General features: G+C 46.7%; 1 protein-coding gene across 1 annotated transcript in view; it reads left to right on the forward strand.

Annotated features, from left to right (window-relative positions):
- The window catches only part of XXYLT1 (xyloside xylosyltransferase 1), a 135,080-nt gene that overhangs the window by 63,772 nt on the left and 53,531 nt on the right, over nucleotides 1–17,777 (forward strand). Inside the window, exon 3 of the mRNA XM_033959560.1 lies at nucleotides 2,086–2,218. Within this exon, the coding sequence (XP_033815451.1) occupies nucleotides 2,086–2,218 (133 nt within the window). The remainder of the gene's footprint in view (nucleotides 1–2,085; nucleotides 2,219–17,777) is intronic.

Consider the following 17,777-nt stretch of genomic DNA (forward strand, 5'->3'; position numbering starts at 1 on the left):
GGGAAGATTTGGTGATCTATGAATATTTGAAAAGTCCCCGATGAAGTTTAGCCAAATAGTGATCTCCCATAAGAGTCCTAGAAGATCCATGTTGCTTCTGAACAACAATGCCAAATAAAGGGTTAAGCCTAGTTAAACATCTGGACATTTTCATTATTTTCTGTGTTTTCTCTGTTGCATTCAATCCATGAACAGATTCACTCTTGCCAGGGATGCTTTCTCTGGCTAAATTGGCTACATAGTCACTACCACCATCGTTCTGAGCCTAAGACTGGGTGACTCATGTGGTCATTTTTCAGCAGTAATTGTCACTTATGCAATGTGATCGCCATGCAAAGTTAGCAAGAGAAATTTGTTCTGTCCCCTTTAGAGGGGCCTAGCAATTCTTTGACGGTGAAGGAGTTGGGAACCAACGCTGAGACCCCTGACCAAGACACTTCAGTTTTAAGATCCTAAGGTTAGGTGAACTTCAGCTCTTATGTTTCGGGTACAAATTGTTGGGCAGACTTTGAGGGTCTTTTTCTGCTATCATTTACTCTTACTGTGTTTCCAAAAAGTGAGGCTTATAAATTTAGGAAAGTTGTTCTGCACTTAGGGACCTAAAGGGTCCTTTTACTAAGCTTAGAATGGCTTCCCATGGGATGCGCTCAGCTGTCCTTCAGTAATTTCCAAATCTGCGCATGGTAACCACAAACTAAAACGCATTAAAAAAATTTTTTGGAAGGGATGTGTCGGGGAGTGGAGAGTTGGCATTCCTGTGCTAATCGGTCAATGCAGCTACATTACTGCATGCTAATGAGTGGCGTGCAAGCTCTTATGACCTACAGAATAGGTGTCAATAAGTGCTCAGGCGCAAATGTTTTATTTTTTTAATGGTGCTGCACTCAGGGCATATACTAGAGAATAACACAGGGACAAATATTTCCCTGTCCCCGTGGGAACTCATTTTCCCGTCCCGGCGAGTTCTTCTCCCGTCCCATTCCTGCATGCTCCGTCCTCATCTGCACAAGCCTCAAACGTTTGAAAATCCTAAGTAGCAACATTCTAGAGCTCAGATTGTGATGTCATAATGCCTCATTCCACCAATGCCTAAGCTCTGTCCTCATCTGCACAAGCCTCAAACACTTTCATATCCTAAGTAGCAACATTCTAGAGCTCAGATTGTGATGTCATAATGCCTCATTCCACCAATGCCTAAGCTCTGTCCTCATCTGCACAAACCTCAAACACTTTAAAATCCTAAGTAGCAACATTCTAGAGCTCAGATTGTGATGTCATAATGCCTCATTCCACCAATGCCTAAGCTCTGTCCTCATCTGCACAAACCTCAAACACTTTAAAATCCTAAGTAGCAACATTCTAGAGCTCAGATTGTGATGTCATAATGCCTCATTCCACCAATGCCTAAGCTCTGTCCTCATCTGCACAAACCTCAAACACTTTAAAATCCTAAGTAGCAACATTCTAGAGCTCAGATTGTGATGTCATAATGCCTCATTCCACCAATGCCTAAGCTCCGTCCTCATCTGCACAAGCCTCCATAAGTGTTCAAGGCTTGTGCGGTTAAGGCAGAGATTACAGGAATTGAGCAGGACAGCAACAAAACTCAGGGACGGGGAATTTGAGTTCCTGCGGGGACGGGGAAAATTTTATCCCTGTGTCGTTAGCTTATACTCAAAAAAAAAAAAAAAAAAAAAAGAAAGAAAGAAAATTGGCCATTTTACTGCTACGGTAAAAATGGCTTTAGTGCACAGGGAAAACCCAACCTTTTACTACAGCTTAGGAAAGGACCCCCCCAGGTTAGCTTTCATGTGCTGAAAATCAGCTCTAAGCACCTAATTTAATTCTGTCCAGCTGCTCCATCCTCCCAACACCATGCACTTTTGAAGCACCTAAATTAAGGGGAGATATTTTTTTATGTGGGGAGGTCTAGGTGCCTTTTTAATATTAAAGGAGAAGCACAGCTCTGAGTACTTTGCCAGCCAGTGGATGAGTGATGGATAATTTGCTGAATGATCAAGGCTCATTTTCTTCTGTGATTTTATTATTTCATTTGGCTAATGTTTCTTTTCTCTTGTCTTGTAGAAATACCACGGCTGATTCAGCTGGACTTGGATTTGAAGCACAAGAGCAACATCAGAGAGCTCTTTGAGGAATTTGACAATTTTCCAATCGGTGCTGTCATTGGCATAGCCCATGAGATGCAGCCTGTGTACAGGTACAGTGTTTAGTGTTGGGTCTTCTAGTGCTACAAATAAGTTATCACATATACACTTCCCCCTCTGAATCCGCGGTTTCAGCATCCGGCGGATTCGGTTATTCATTATTTTTAAAACAAAAAAAAACCAACATTTTAATTTTTTGGGCTATTTTAAGCCCTGTAAGCCCCCCCTTAAGTCTTACCTGGTGGTCTAACGGGTTTTCGGGGCAGGAGCGATCTTCCCACGCTGCTGCCCCGTGCAGATTGCTCACAGGAAATGGCTCGAGAGACTACGGGAGCTCAAGGCAGCCATTTCCTGTGAGCGATCTGCATGGGGCAGGAGCGTGGGAAGATCGCTCCTGCCCCAAAAACCCGCTAGACCACCAGATAAGGCTTAAGAGGGGGAGGCTTACAGGGCTTAAAATAGTTGGGGGAAGCGGGGGTTATGGGCAGAATTGGCCCGAATATTATTCATGTTTTTTTAATATTCGCGGGCCGGCTCTGGCCTAACCCCCCTAGATATGGAGGGAGAAGTGTAGACATCTATGAGTAGTTTTAGTATTCTGGACTTGGTCCTGGAGGTGCACTTTAATCTGCCTGGTTTTCAGGAGATCCGTGACAAATATGTGCAAGATGGATTTGCGTACATTTAGTCTCTTCTGTATGCAAATCCATCTTTTGCAAGGTTATTATGGATAATCCTCCAGGTCAAGGCTGGAAACAGTGGAGTACTTTTTGTGTGATCGTTTGCTTTCCTGTGCTGCTTAGCCACCATCTTGCTGCTCTGTTTCTGCTCCTGTGATATGGCTGAAAGCCCTGCCCATGTGACATCACCATGTAAGGCAGCACAAAACAATCTTAAAGCGTGCCAGGACTGAGCTAAGTACTAATGGAAGCCTTAATCATTAGTTTGAAAATTGAGCTCTCAGGCATTTCGCAGTCCATATTAAACACTGAACACCGGTTGTTTTCATGCATTCCTATATGACAGTAGTTAAGCAGCAACCACAAAATATTTGCAGCAGAATCATCTTTTCATCGCTGAATCGTTATCCCACGATGAAACAGCCGCGAAGATTCGATGGATCTGGGAACTACAGCAGGTTTGTGGTACTGTTGCTAGGCCGAAGGGAAGAGCAGAGAATTAGAAATGCTTGTCCAGAATATGGAACCTCAAGAATTTTGTGACCTAGTGTTCATGGCACAGGATGTGAAGAGACAGGTGTTGCTCCAAGGAGAAGAAGTCACTGTAGTTTTCTGGTTGCATGAAGGGAGCAGAACCCTTTCTTGCTCTATTTCACTCAGAAGTGAATTTTGTCAAGAGTTTAGCTAAAGTAGTATACTTGCTGTGTTAGTCCAATGCTCCATTGCTATAAAAAAAACAACATTTGAAAGTAAACGTAATAAATAGAAAATAAGGTGATATTTCTTATTGGAATAACTTTAATACAATTTTGAGAAGCTTTCAAAGGCAGAGCTGCTGCTGTGAAGCTTCAGGTCGGTTTGAGCAAAAGCTGATGCTATCAAAATATATATTAAGTGAAACCGTGAAAAACATTCCAGTGACAGGCTCAAGGAAGGAGGAAGGGAAGAATGTCAGGGAGAAACCTGGAAAGATAACCACAGTGACAAGGCAGTATAATTTTATGGTTTGTAACTAGTGTTTAAGCCCGTTACATTAACGGGTGCTAGTAAAGCCTTCTTCCCTCACATGTCCCCTATTTTCAGCCCCAGTGCCAAACCCATTTTTACCCCCCCAGCCCCCTTCTCCCATCTGTTCCCTTTCAGCCCGAGCCCCCTTTTCTCACCAGCAACATTTACCTCCCCCCTCCACTACCCTGTCCAGCAGCACCTCTTCCCTGCTCCCCCTGTCCCTCTTCATTGCTCCCCCGACCCAGTAGCACTTCTTCCCTGCTCCCCCTGTCCTTCTTCCTTGTTCCCCCGGCCCAGTAGCACCTAGTGTTTTAGCCCGTTACATTAATGGGTGCTAGAGTAGATGTCTGTCTGGGTTTTTTTTTTGTTTTTTTTATTTGTCTTCTCTCTCTCTCTCCTTGGACACTGTCTGTCTGTCTGTCATTCTTTCTGTCTGTGTCTCTCCCTGGCCCCCTGTCTGTCTAACTTTATTTCTAACTCTATCCTCTTCCCTCAATCCTGCATGCGCCCTTTTTTCTTTTTCCTCCCCACTTCCTTCCAACGTCTGCTCCCCCTGTCCCTCAGACTTCCATTCAGCGGCTGTCCCTCCTCTCCCCCACACTTCCATTCAGTGTCTGTCTCCCTCTCTCTACCCCTTCCGTGTACTGTTCACCCTCTGTCTTGCCCCTTCCATTCACTGCCCTCTCTTCTCTTTCCATCCAGTGTCCGCCCTCTCTCTCTCTGTTCCATATGGCATGTCCTCCTTCCTTTCCCCCTTCCTTTTCCCTTGGTCTAGCGTACCTTCCTCCTTCCCTCCATGCCCTGCCATCTCTTCTTCCCTCCAAGCCATTCTCTCTCCCTTTCCTCCTTGAACTTCATCGGGCAGCAATAGCATTCACAGTTCATTGCTGTTGCCAGCTTCAGGCCTTCCTCTCTGACAGGTCCTATTTTCATGAAAACAGGAAGAAGGCAGGACCCACCAGAGAGGAAGGCCTGAAGCCGGCAACAGCAGCATATTGTAAATGCTGCTGCTGCCTGAAGAAGCCAGGCCTTGAAGCACCCGAGGCAGACCACTTCTCTCCCTTCCCAGTCCAACCCCCGCTGACCCTCCTATCTCTCCCTCCCATGCCACCCTCCCAGCGAGTGACCTTAACAACAAACCTCCCTCCAGCGTTGGCAGCCGCAGCACGCTAAACAGGTTGCTTCGCGGCTTTCTCCTGCTGGTGAGTCCCTCTGCTGCATCAACAATGACATCATCATTGACGCGGCAGAGGGACTCACCGGCAGGAGAAAGCCGCGAATCAGCCTGTTTAGCGTGCTGCGGCTGCCAACGCTGGAGGGAGGTTTGTTGTTAAGGTCATCTCTCTGGGAGAGACGCATGGGAGGGAGAGTTAGGAGGGTCAGCGGGTCCCGGAGCGAAGATGCTGCTCTTAGTGAGTGAGGGGAGGAGTGGTTGCACGGGTGGAGCTGAGCGCCGGGACTCAGGTACAGAAGGTCCCCCCCAAAAAATGTGCGCGTGTGAGGAGTGACAGGGTGGCGGGCAGGGAGAGAGCTTGCCTGTGCTTCTTCCAGCGGTTGGTGAGTGAGGGCGGGAGGAGGGGAGTGGCCAGAGTGATCCCTGCCGCTGCATTCTAACATAGAATCTGGCCACGGATCAGAAAACACGGCCGCAGGGATCACGAAACCCTTAGTGTGCATGCGCGCTTAGGGTTTTATTATATAGGATGTGATAGGAAACACAGGGTGTCAAAATATTTCATTATATTAACTTTAGAGATCTTTATGTTCCTGGATTGTCCAGGTTTTGAGTAGATAAGCATTTTTCAGTATTTTGACGACCGGTTAGAACTTAATAGTCTTCCTATTGCATTATAAGCCATAACATTATACTGCTTTCCCATCTTCTGATCATGCCATAAGAATATTTATTTATCTTAAAAATTTATATACTGCCTAAAAATCTAGGCAGTTTACAATCAACATAGAAAATATTTAAAAACAACACATTTTACTGCCACCTACACGTCTGTCCATATTCACATAATAACTATCCTCTAAATTCCAAAGATATCACTGATCTTGTATAAATGCTAATCATACAGCCTTACTGGGCCATCTAGCCCTGTATCCCGTCTTCACGGAGGCCATCCATCCAACTTTTCCTGTTTCTCACTAACCTCCTCTCCCTTGAGACTGTCACTGAAATATTTTCATGTTTCGCTTAATATTTAATTATATTTAATACTGTCTTCTTTTGTTCATAACCGACCTGAAGACGAAGACTCTGCCTTTGAATGCTTATCAAAAATATATGAAAGAGTTTAGCAACAAGAAAGTAGTTTTCTTGGTAACAGAGAGGACTGTTTTCTCTTCCAGTGGGGTTTCGACAGCCGAGTCGTCGTCCTACTCAACACTTGGTACAAATTCTCTTATTTCTTGAGAAGAATGTGGATGTTTTTTGTCGTTTTCCTGGAAGCAAGCTGTGTAATTGGGAAGACAGGCTGTCAGACAGTTTTTCACTTGAATGTGGCATGATTTCATTTGCTGCTGGAGCAGCCAAAGAATACTAATGGAATAAGACAAACAGGATTTATATTCCGCTGTTTCTTGACAGTGCATTTGCTTTCTGACATTCTTGTCTGATGTAGCTTACTTCAAGCTATTTTCTGCAGCATCAGACTGTGACATATCCTTGTCAAGTTCATTACTGGGATGTTATATACATACAGAAAGATTAAATGAGGTAGATCCTGAGTGGTTTTTGGTTACTGCTTTACTAAAGAAGCCTTTACCGTTTGTATGTTGTAGTCTCGGTTCTAGGAAACATTTGTCTTTTTACAAACATGAGGCACTGTTGGAAGCTGCAAAAGAGGGCAGTCATATCCTGCAGACAGGAAGAAAAGACTGTCACGGTACAAACAGGATGGACTGCACTGTAATTCACCCTGTTGACTCACGCTGGAACAATGTGTTGATATTGTTTATTTTGGACAAGCCTGAGCATTGGCGGGAATTGAAACAGAAAGGGGGAAAAAAAGATAGTTACCATGTTCAAAATGATCTGGTTAGAAGGGGATGTAAAGTTCCTTCCCTGTAGACAGAAAGCATCTAATATAATAAAACGCTAGGCCGCGCATGCGCACTTCCTAAGTGTGCGCCGGTTTTCCGTGAGCTGTAGCGACACATAGGAAGTGCGCATGCGCGGCTTACGATCTGTCCTGCTCCCTGTTGAAAGACATGCGCACTCGCGCCGCGTGTTCGCGCATCACAAAAGCTTCCCTGCTCTCCACTTTACAATATGGCCCTACCGGCCGAAGCGCGAGCGAGCTGCGGAAGTGGTGGTGGTGGTGGGCGCCTTCAGGTATCAGTTTGACGTTAGGATGGTGGGGTGGGGAGGCCTGCGGAGCCCAGCAACTTTCCGCTGCCCAGGACCTGAGTCATTTGCCGCCTCCCCCTTCCCTTCCCGCGGGCCCGACTGGCGATTTAAGCAGCGTGTGCAACAGTCTTCACACGCTGCTTCGGGCTCTTCTACTGCCCTGATTTGCTCTGGACGTGCCAGAGTAAATCAGGGCAGTAGAAGGACCCGAAGCAGCGTGTGAAGACTGCGGCACATGCTGCTTGAATCGCCATGTGTAGTCGGACCCAAAGGAAGGGAAGGGAAGGGGGGGGGCGGCAAAGGACTCGGGCCCGCGTTTGTAGTCGCCACTGTGGGAAGGGAAAGGGGGTAGAGGAAACGCTAATGCTGCTGCACAGGGAACTGGTGTGGGGGTTGGGAAATGGAAGGGGGAGGAAATGCTGCTTTGGACAGACAGACAGAGGGAGGAAGGGAGACAGAAAGAAAAGAAGAAAGACACAGGGGCAGGGAGATATACAGAAAGACAAACAGACAAAGGGGGCCAGGGACAGAGACAGACAGAAAGAAAGACAGCGGGAGTTGCGTCAGGAGGGGTGCGGGATGGTAGTGGACAGCCAAGGAAAAAGAAAGAAAGACAGAAATACAGAAAGCGGCTAAGGAGAGAGAGAGAAAGAAATAAAGACAGACACATACACATAAATTCTAGCATCCGTTAATGTAATGGGCTATAAGACTAGTACATCATAATTTGCAATTCTAGTGCCAAGAAGAAAATATTCTCGCTTTTGCGCAAGAATTGCCCGTGGCCCAACAATCCCAGGATTTGTCAGTTTCCATATCCTTGTACAGGATAAACTTTTAACTGAGCACACATGTCATTTTCAAAACAAATAGTATGTTTGATTTGAATACTTGATATGTCACTCAAACCGAAGTGCTAAAAACATCACACAATACAATAACCTTCAAGGTATTACTTTTAGTATATAAAACGTTAATTTTTAACGAATCCCAATTTGTATCTAGAATGCTCATCTCTCATAATACCCCTCGGTCTCTTCGGTCGACTTCTCAAAATCTCTTAACTATCCCTTCCCTGAAAATTGTAGACACTAGAAGGCACGATATGTTTTCGGTAATGGCTCCTCATTACCTCAATATATTAGAGAAGAAAAGGATCTTACTTCCTTCAAAAAATCCTAAAAACCTTTCTTTTTAAAGACGCATTCAACATTTAAATCTTAGACATACGACCAAATGCTTTAGGTTTTTAACTTTTTACCCTCCCTTTCGTCTTTCCCCTTTTTGTTTATTCTCTCTAACAAAGAATTGTAACTTTTCCCTCCTATCCTCCTTAACTCATGTTTGTTTTATACTTGTAAGTCTGATGTTATTTTGTTGGTTTTTATAACCATGTTTTTTAGAAAGTTGTACATCGCTTAGCAAATTGAATAAGCGATTCATCAAATATCAATAAAAACTTGAAAAACTTGATTCACTGTCATAATAAAAGCTATTACAATTATAGAATTCCTAGATAATAAACCCTTTCATTACAATATTCAGTATCAACCACCTATCAGTAAATCTCCATATATCACCGTGGCATTCAGTTTATAATTTTGTAATTGTCCCAGGGAGTACTTGTGCGTAGATTTGTACTTGGTTTTTGGCACGCATACATTTTCTGGGTTATTTTGCAGATATTTTCAAAAATATGCACCGCCCAAATGCAAACCCCTCCCCGAGTTCAGCTCCCAGAGTGCCTCCATTCAGTCTGGATAAACTTAGGGCTCCTTTTACAAATGTGCGCTAAGCGTTTTAGCGCGCACTAACCACACGCTAAATGCTAACGCCTGCATGTTAGTCTATGGAGCGCATGTAGATTTAGCAAGCGCTAAAAATGCTTAGCGCACCTTAGTAAAATGGGGTTAATTTTTTTTCTGAAATGAGCTAAAATGGTCCTTCCTATGCGTAGAAGGCAACAAGGAAGCTCAGAGATGAAACTAGAGAGATGCTGAGGAAGTATTTCTGAACCACAAGGTAGCTAAATGTGGCCAAATTCAAGCATGCTTTGGAAAGAGTAATGGCAAGAAAAAGAGATAAATTAGAAATCCAAGTAAGGTCTGCAGCTGGAAAAGTGGGCAGACTTGACCCCTGAGGTTCTCCTTAGCCAGCCATGCATATAGCACCAGGTCACTGAGCCCTCAGGTTTTCGGCAAGAAATGGATTTCTCTGGTGGCATTCACAGTGCTTTAGATTGGAAGAAATTGTGTTAAGTGCAGTTGCATTATACCAGTGTGTGTTGAATATGTGTTAGTAATACCGTATTTTCACGTAGATAACGCGCACTCGTGTAAAACGCGCACACGGGTATAGCGCGCGGGAAACCGAAATATATGTAAAAAAAATTTTATATACCGCGCATGCTGCCCCGACTCTCCCGTCGCCGCCCGACTCTCCTTTCGCCCGCCCCGACTCTCCTCTGGCCACCCCGACTCTCTTTTCGCCCGCCCCGACTCTCCTCTCCCCCTTGAAGTCCTGTCCCCACCCTGAAAGCCTGATGCCCCCCCCCCCGACGTCTGATTCACCCCCCCGCAGGACCGCTCGCACCCCCACCCCGAAGGACCGCTCGCACGCACTCCCACCCCCACCCCGAAGGACCGCTCGCACGCTCTCCCACCCGCACCCCCACTCTGAAGGACCGCTCGCACCCCCACAGCCTCCCGACCCACCCCTCATCATGTAGAAGCTCCTACCGGTGTCCTGCTGCTTCCTCTTGGCAGTCCCGGCCCTGCGTCTGCGCTGCTTCCTCTTCCGGCGGTCCCGCCCTTTCTCTGACGTCAGAGAAAGGGCGGGACCGCCGGAAGAGGAAGCAGCGCGGACGCAGGGCTCACAGAAGGGCCGGGACCGCCAAGAGGAAGCAGCAGGACACCGGTAGGAGCTTCTACATGATGGGGGGGGGGTCAGGAGGCTGTGGGGGTGCGAGCGGTCCTTCAGGGTGGGGGTGCGGATGGGTGGGAGTGTGTGCGAGCGATCCTTCGGGGTGGGGGTGCGGGTGCGTGCGAGCGGTCCTTCGGGGTGGGGGTGCGAGCGGTCCTGCGGGGGGGGGGGGGTGAATCGGACGTCGGGGGGGGGGAACTATGTAAAAAAAAAGTTGTAAAACGCGCTCACGCGTATAACACACAAGGTTATGCACGGTTTGTAAAAATTGTGTATAACGCACGCGTTATATGCATGAAAATACGGTAATTACTTACAGGAAAAACCTTTGGACATACAAAGCAAATGCCTCAACATAATGAGGACAGCAAGAAATGAAGGGGGAAGGTGATTGTTTGCTCTGTCTTTTTATTTCCAAGCGCATTTGATCCTCCAAGTCACTTTTTAAAAAAAAATATTCTTATAGCATTCTCTTTCTTTGCTTTAGTTTTGCTTAAATCTCACAGTTCTTCCTGTGTTTATCATTGAAGTGCAACATCATCGCAGCCAACACTGTGGCTGCTTGAGCACCCCAAATATTAAACAAACTCTTTGACTGTGTCTGGGGAGGGGTACTTTATATTGGGTTTAGCACCCCCAGTCATTTTGAAAAGTTGGCTCCTCTGTCCGAGACCTATTTCTCAAACCAAATACCCGAAACTAGCAAATGCAGAATTTGGCTTATGGCTGTGTGACACCAAATGAATGCTCCTGCATCCACCGACTCTGAGAGTCCTGCCACCCTATCTACAGCACTTTTGCAAAGATCACTGCTGCTGAGGGCAGAGGTGGCAATAGCATGATGTACGGGGGAGGGAAAGGCCTGCAATTTTGAAGTGGCGGGCCTACGAGCGGGATAGACTGAGCTTCCCTTCCGTTCCAACTTCTCTAAAAAAGTACCGGGGGGGAGGGGTTTGGGGGACCTCCAGTGGCAGGAGGGAGTGGGCATCCTTCCTGCCTTTTTTTTCATGGGGGGTAGGGGAGGGGGAGGGTAGTGGATGTTTGGGGGTTGCCTGGAGCAGGGGTGGGCCTTTGGCAGGAGGGACTGGGTATCCCTTAAGCCATTTCACTGCCGCAGGGGGAGGGTGGTCAGCATGGCAGGAGGAAGTAGACATCCCTCCTGCCAATTTTCTTTCACGGCCTGGGAGGGTCGGCGTTGCAGGAGGAAGTGGGCATTCTTCCTGCCATTTTTGCTGGGGGGAGGGGCGGATCGTGGGGAGAGCCATCATCAGTGGGGGTGCTTTTTTTTCCTTATTGTTTTAATGGGACAGATATTGTATGTGTGCACAGCATCTGTGCCCATTAAAAAAAAAAAATAATAAAAAAATTTCCTTCCCCGAACAGTTGAATGGCAGGAGGCAGCTTTTTGGACTTCGCCTGCCTCTCAGCTCTTTGGGCTTCCCCTGCTGGCTCTGTGTATGTGTGAGAGTTGCTTTCAGTGATCATCAGATGGCAGAGATGGGGATTACATAGTAACATGGTAGATGATGGCAGATAAAGACCCAAATGGTCCATCCAGTCTGCCCAACCTGATTCAATTAGAAAAAAAAAAATTTCTTCTTCTTCTTAGCTATTTCTGGGTGAGAATCCAAAGCTCTGTTCTTAGGTTTCAACTACAGAAGTCTCCGTCAAAGCTCACTCCAGTCCATCTACACCCTCCCAGCCATTGACACCCTCCCCAGCCCATCCCCCCCCAAATGGCCATATACAGACACAGTCTGCCCAGTACTGGCCTTAGTCCTTCAGTATTTACTATTATTTTCTGATTCTAGATCCTCTGTGTTCATCCCATGATTTTCTGAACCGTCACGACGTACATCCGGGTAAATCATTTGCATGCAGACCTTTTAGTGCATCTTTCTGAATCAACCAAAAAAATCAGATCAGTGCAGATCCACGTGGTCTTACCAATCCTCTTAATGCATCTAGGCCTTGGTTAGAAAATTGGTACCTAAAAGATTTTTTTGAAACGCTGATGGCAGGGGGGAGTTGGCATCCATCCTGCTCTTTTCTCTGGGGGGAGGGGGGGCGCGTTTGTGTGTGTGGGGCACATTTTTTTTTGACAGGCCTGCCTGTCTTTTTTATTTTTTATGGGGCAGATACTTTACGTGTGCAAATGAATAAAAGAGACAGGCAGGCCTGCGGACCTGACGGTAACTCAGTTACCGACAGGTCTGAGCAGTCGGGTTTGTCAGTAGTAAAACCCGACTCAAAATAGCCAAGCAATTCTTAGTGAATCAATCGCTTGGCTGTTTTGCATGGGGTTTTGCTAATTTGCATGGGAGGATCGCTACAGGCTTTAGTGAATGGGGTTGGAGGGAAATTTGGTCGCAAAGGAATCGCAAACCGATTGGTACACGATCGGTTTGCTTAGTGAATTTGGGCCTTTGCTGGCTGCCGAGGTCTTGCAACATTTTTGGAGCTCTGGTGAAATTTGAGAAGGTTGTGAATCTGTTTGATTGTTAGGAGCAAAGCTGAACTAGAAAATGTTCGGAAGGATTTCACATTCCACCAGAGAATATCGCCCTTGGGCACGTTCCTTCTCTTCTGGTGCTGTTTAATACATTCACATCCCTGACCTTTCAAAGCAGCGCACACAACTAGCTGCACCTCTCCTACAGCAGTGACTGGACAAAGCCGCGCCAACATTTCAGCACATTACGTGCAAGACTCCAGCGCCCCACTGTAAAACTTAATTTTAAAGAAATCTGACGGGGTGTGTGGGGGTGGGGAACCCCCCCCCACTTTACTTAATACTGTTCATGCTGCCATTGAGGGTGCATTATACAGAAAACTTAACTTTTTCCTAAAAAATCGGGAAAAAGTTGTTTCCTCTATAATAATAATTTATTTTTATATACCGCCAGACTACGAATGGTTCTAGGCGGTTCACAGCAGATGAGGCTGAACATCCAGCGAATATACAGTTAAAAAGATACATCATTTTCTAGAACAGTGATTCCCAACCCTGTCCTGGAGGACCACCAGGCCAATCGGGTTTTCAGGCTAGCCCTAATGAATATGCATGAGAGAGATTTGCATATGATGGAAGTGATAGGCATGCAAATTTGCTTCATGCATATTCATTAGGGCTAGCCTGAAAACCCAATTGGCCTGGTGTTCCTCCAGGACAGGGTTGGGAACCACTGTTCTAGAATGTACGCTTGGGTTACAAATTTGTCAAATAGTTATGGGGTTCATAATAAAAAAAAAAAAAAAAAGTCTAAAAAGTGTCCTAAATGGCTACTTGGATGATCAAAAAGCCTGATCCTCCAAATAGCCATAATCAAAGCTGGTTTTAGACGTATCTAAACCCAGCTTAGGCCTTTCCCCTGCCTCTAAACGCACAGAGAGAAAAGAGGCGTGTTTAGAGGAGGGGAAAGGGTGAATGGTGGGCGGGAGGTGGGCCAACTTACACCTAGGCGTGCAGCAGGTATAACCAAAACCTTAGGCACCTATAATGGGGGGTTCCAACTCCCCCATGGCAGCGCGAATACTATTAAGTAAACTGGTGGGGTTCCCCCCCACACCCCCCGTCGGAGCTCTTTAAAATTAACTTTTCCAGCGGCGCGCTGCAATCTTGCGCCCAATTGTCTGGGCTCAAATGTCGGCGTGGCTTTGTCCCGCGCGCAAATGACTGTGAACCCCTACAGCACAGGTTTTAAACCCAGGACTGTAATGAGGCTAATTAATCTTTTTTGGCTTGGCTTTTTTTCTGCTGCAGCCCTCATTCGTAGTCTGCCCCTATATATTATATACCCACAAGTATATTTATTCAGGTTCTTGTTACAGAAGTCGTCGACTGGGGGGTTGTGCACCCGAGCTGTGATCCAGTGACTGTTCACATGGCCGGCTCGTATCAAATAAGAAATTAACTTGAAACTTGATCTGGCCATTACATGTTCCTCGCAAGCAAGATCCCCAATGCCTTCTTCCCACCTTGAGTATAAAACCAGGGTCTTTTCCCAAGGCAGTGCCTGGCCCTGCAAATGAGTCTTTAAAAGCATGTAAAGAGTATACAGTGTTCTCCCCAGAAATTTTTTCCAACCGGGTGGCATGAAAAAGTAGCCGGGTGGGGCGGGATGAGGAAATTTGGTGGTGGGGAAAATTAACCCCCTCTATTACTAAGGTGCGCTAGCATTTTTAGCACGCTCAAACCCCTGTGCTACGTGGGAAAACTAGCGCCAACTCAATGTTGGCGTTAGCATCTAGCACACATGGCAATTCCTCCGCGCGCTAAGCGCACACTAAAACCACTATCGTAACTTAGTAAAAGGAGCCCTAAATGTATACTATTTTTATTAGTTAATTATTATTATTATTTTCCAATGCTCAATATGACTTCCTTTTTTAAGGGTTGACATTTGTGCCAGAATATTTTTACTAAATTTAAGAAGTATTTGCCCTCTTTCAAATGGTATAGAGGTTTAAAAAAGGGAAAGGCATTAATGAAGTCATTAGGTTCAATCTAGCCATTTATTTCTGCATGAATTTAAACAACTAAAAAAAAAGATAAATATAGCTCATCCAATCATACATGAAATGGCTCTACAGCAGGGGTGCCCACACTTTTTGGGCTTGCGAGCTACTTTTAAAATGACCAAGTCAAAATGATCTACCAACAATAAAAATTTTTAAAAAACACAAAGCACACTGTATGCAGAGAAAATGTTAATTATCATTTATATTCCGCGGGTTTTCAAAGAGGTCAAGGCAGACGATTCTATGCAATGTCACCTCAGGAACAACTATACAAAAATAGACAAATATACCCCCTCCCTTTTTACTAAATCGCAATACTGGTTTTTAGAGTAGGGAGATGCACTGAATGCCCTGCGCTGCTCTCGATGCTCATAGGCTCCCTGCGCTAAAAACCGCTATTATGGTTTAGTAAAAGGGGGCCATAGTGCAAAATATAGACAGCAGATATAAATTCTTAAAACAGACACATTTTGATTACTAAACTGAAAATAAAATCAGTTTTCCTTTTTGTCTGGTGATTTCATGAGTCTCTGTTTGCACTTCCTTCTTCTGACTATAAATCCAATATTTTTTTCTTTCTGCCCCTCCCCTTTTCTTTCTGTCTCTCTTTCTTTCTCTCTCCCCCTGCCCCCCAAGCCATCGCGCCAATTTCTCCACTTCCCCGATTCTTTCCCTACCCCCTAATGCCGATTTTTCCCTGCTTCCACGAGCCAGACCAGGAATGTACAAGCGCCGGACTGACAAGACTTCACCTCTGATGTCAATTCTTACGTTGGAGAGGAAGTTCCAGGCCAGCCAGGCAGCGATTGGCTGACCCAGAACTTCCTCTCTGACATCAGAATTGATGTCGGAGGTGTAGTCTTGTGAGTCCGGCGCTTGTACGCACCTGGCCTGGCTTAGGGAGGCAGGAAGAAAAAGATTGCCAAGGAAACGCGATCGACTCACGTTGCCTTTGCGATCTACTGGTCGATCGCACTCGACCATTTGGGCACCCCTGCTGTTATATTACCCTGTCCTGACCTGACCTGAGGAAAGGGGTTTAGTCCCCAAAAAACTGCCTTATTTATATTTCCTATTTATAAACTTTAATCAATAGATACAATACTACTTGATTCTACGTAAAGCAACAAAAAAATTTTTTTCTACCTTTTGTCATTTCTGCTTTAATCATCTTGTCTTCACTCTTCTTTCTAGCCAGCATCTGTCCGCTTTGTCTTCCATGCAGCATCAGCCCCTTCCATCCACTGTCCACCCTCTCCCCGTTCCATATGGCATCTTCCCTCTTTTTATGCTCCTTCAATAAACTGTCTATCCTGTGCCCCTTCTCTTCTCCTTTGTACATGATTGATTTCAGTTCTGCCACCTCTCCATTTTTCTCTCTCTGTCAACACCCCGTCCCCTATGCTCTGGCAACTCTCTCTTCTCCTTTCTTTCATTCACACCCCACAGTCTGGTATCTTCCCTTCCCTGATTCTCTGGCATCTCACGTCTTTCCTTTTCTTCCATCTCTCCCTCCCCCTCCATGCTCTGACATCTTCTCCTTCCTTTCCCCTTGGTCTGGCATACTTTCATCCTTCCCTCCAATCCCTGGCATTTCGTTTCATTCCCTCCCTCATCTTCTTTCTCCCTCCAGTTGGGTGCAGCAAGTCTCTCCCCCTCTGCTCCCTTTCCTCCTTCTGTAACCCAAGGCCTGGTGTCATGAACTTCTTCAGGTAGCAGCATTCACAATTCGCTGCTGTTGCCAACTTCGGGCCTTCTTCTCTGTCGGGTCCTGCCTTCATAGAAACAGAAGTAGGCAGGATCCGGCAGAGAAGAAGGCCTGAAGCTGGCAACAGCAATGAATTGTAAATGCTGTTGCTAGCCGAAGAAGTTCATGACGCCAGGCCGAGCACCCGGGGCAAACTGCTACTCTCCCCCCCCCCACCACGACCCTCCTATCTCTCCCTCCCTAACATCATGAGACTCTAAACAGCCCTGCTCTACTCTAAACAGGCTGCTTCAGGGCTTTCTCCTGCCGTGATTCCCTCTGGCACGTCATCGATGAGGGAAGGAGGGAGAGATAGGAGGGTCGGATCGGGTTTTGGGGGGGCGCCCGGGATGATGATGAGGCTGCTGCTGCTGCCAGTGAATCCAGCAAGGGTGAGGCTCCAAAGCACAGCACTGGCGGGCCTCCCTGACCATTTCAGGCCCTAGGCCTGTGCCTACTGGGCCTATCCTTTAATCCGGCCCTGCTTCCCCCCCCCAATATGCCCTGACATCTCTCTCTTCCACTCCATGGTATGGTATCTCCTTTCCCTCCCTCCCATGGTCTTTGCATCTCTTTCCTCCTTTTCCTGATCTTCCTTCTCCCTCCTTCCCTCTCTCTCCCCAATTGGGTGCAGCAGCATTTCTCTTCCCCTCCCTCCATTGGGTACAGCAGTATCATCAGCATTTCTCTTTCCTCCCCCCAATTTGGTACAACAGAAGCAGCATTTCTCTTCACCCTCCCCCCTAATTGGGTGCAGCAACATGACTCTTCCCCCTCCCCCTGTTGGGTACAGTAGCAGCATTTCTCTTAACCCCCCTCTCCCCAATTGGGTACAGCAGAAGCACCAGCATTTCTCTTCCCCATCCCCCTCTAATTGGGTACAGCAGCATTTCTCCTCCCATTCACTCCCCCCCCCCCCCCCCGTCTCACACTCCCGGCAGATTCGCTACAGACAAAGGCAAGTTGCAAGTTTCCCTTCGTCGCTGACCTATCTCCCAAACGTCAGCGACAGAGGGAAGCTTACAACTTGCTGCTCTTGCTTACTTCGGGCCTTTCTCTTTGAGGGGTCCTGCCTTCGCGGAAACAGAAAGTAGGCAGGACCCGGCAGCGAGAAAGGCCCGAAGTAAGCAAGAGCAAGTAAGCTTCCCTCCGTGGCTGGCCTATCTCCCGCATGCTCCAGGGCTCTAATGGTCCGTGCCGGCTTCTCTTACCTACCCCCCTACCCCCCCCCCCCCCAACGTAACTTACGGTTTCGGAGGGAAGCCGGGTTCGAGTCGCTTGCTGAGTTTTGTTTTGTTTAAAGTCCGGCGGGAGTCTTTCGGCGGCTCTTCAGGCTCGCGTTAAGCAGTGATGGCAACAGATTTCGGCAGATGACAGCC

The sequence above is a fragment of the Geotrypetes seraphini genome, chromosome 9, assembly GCF_902459505.1.
Source record: "Geotrypetes seraphini chromosome 9, aGeoSer1.1, whole genome shotgun sequence".
NCBI classification, from domain to species: domain Eukaryota; kingdom Metazoa; phylum Chordata; class Amphibia; order Gymnophiona; family Dermophiidae; genus Geotrypetes; species Geotrypetes seraphini.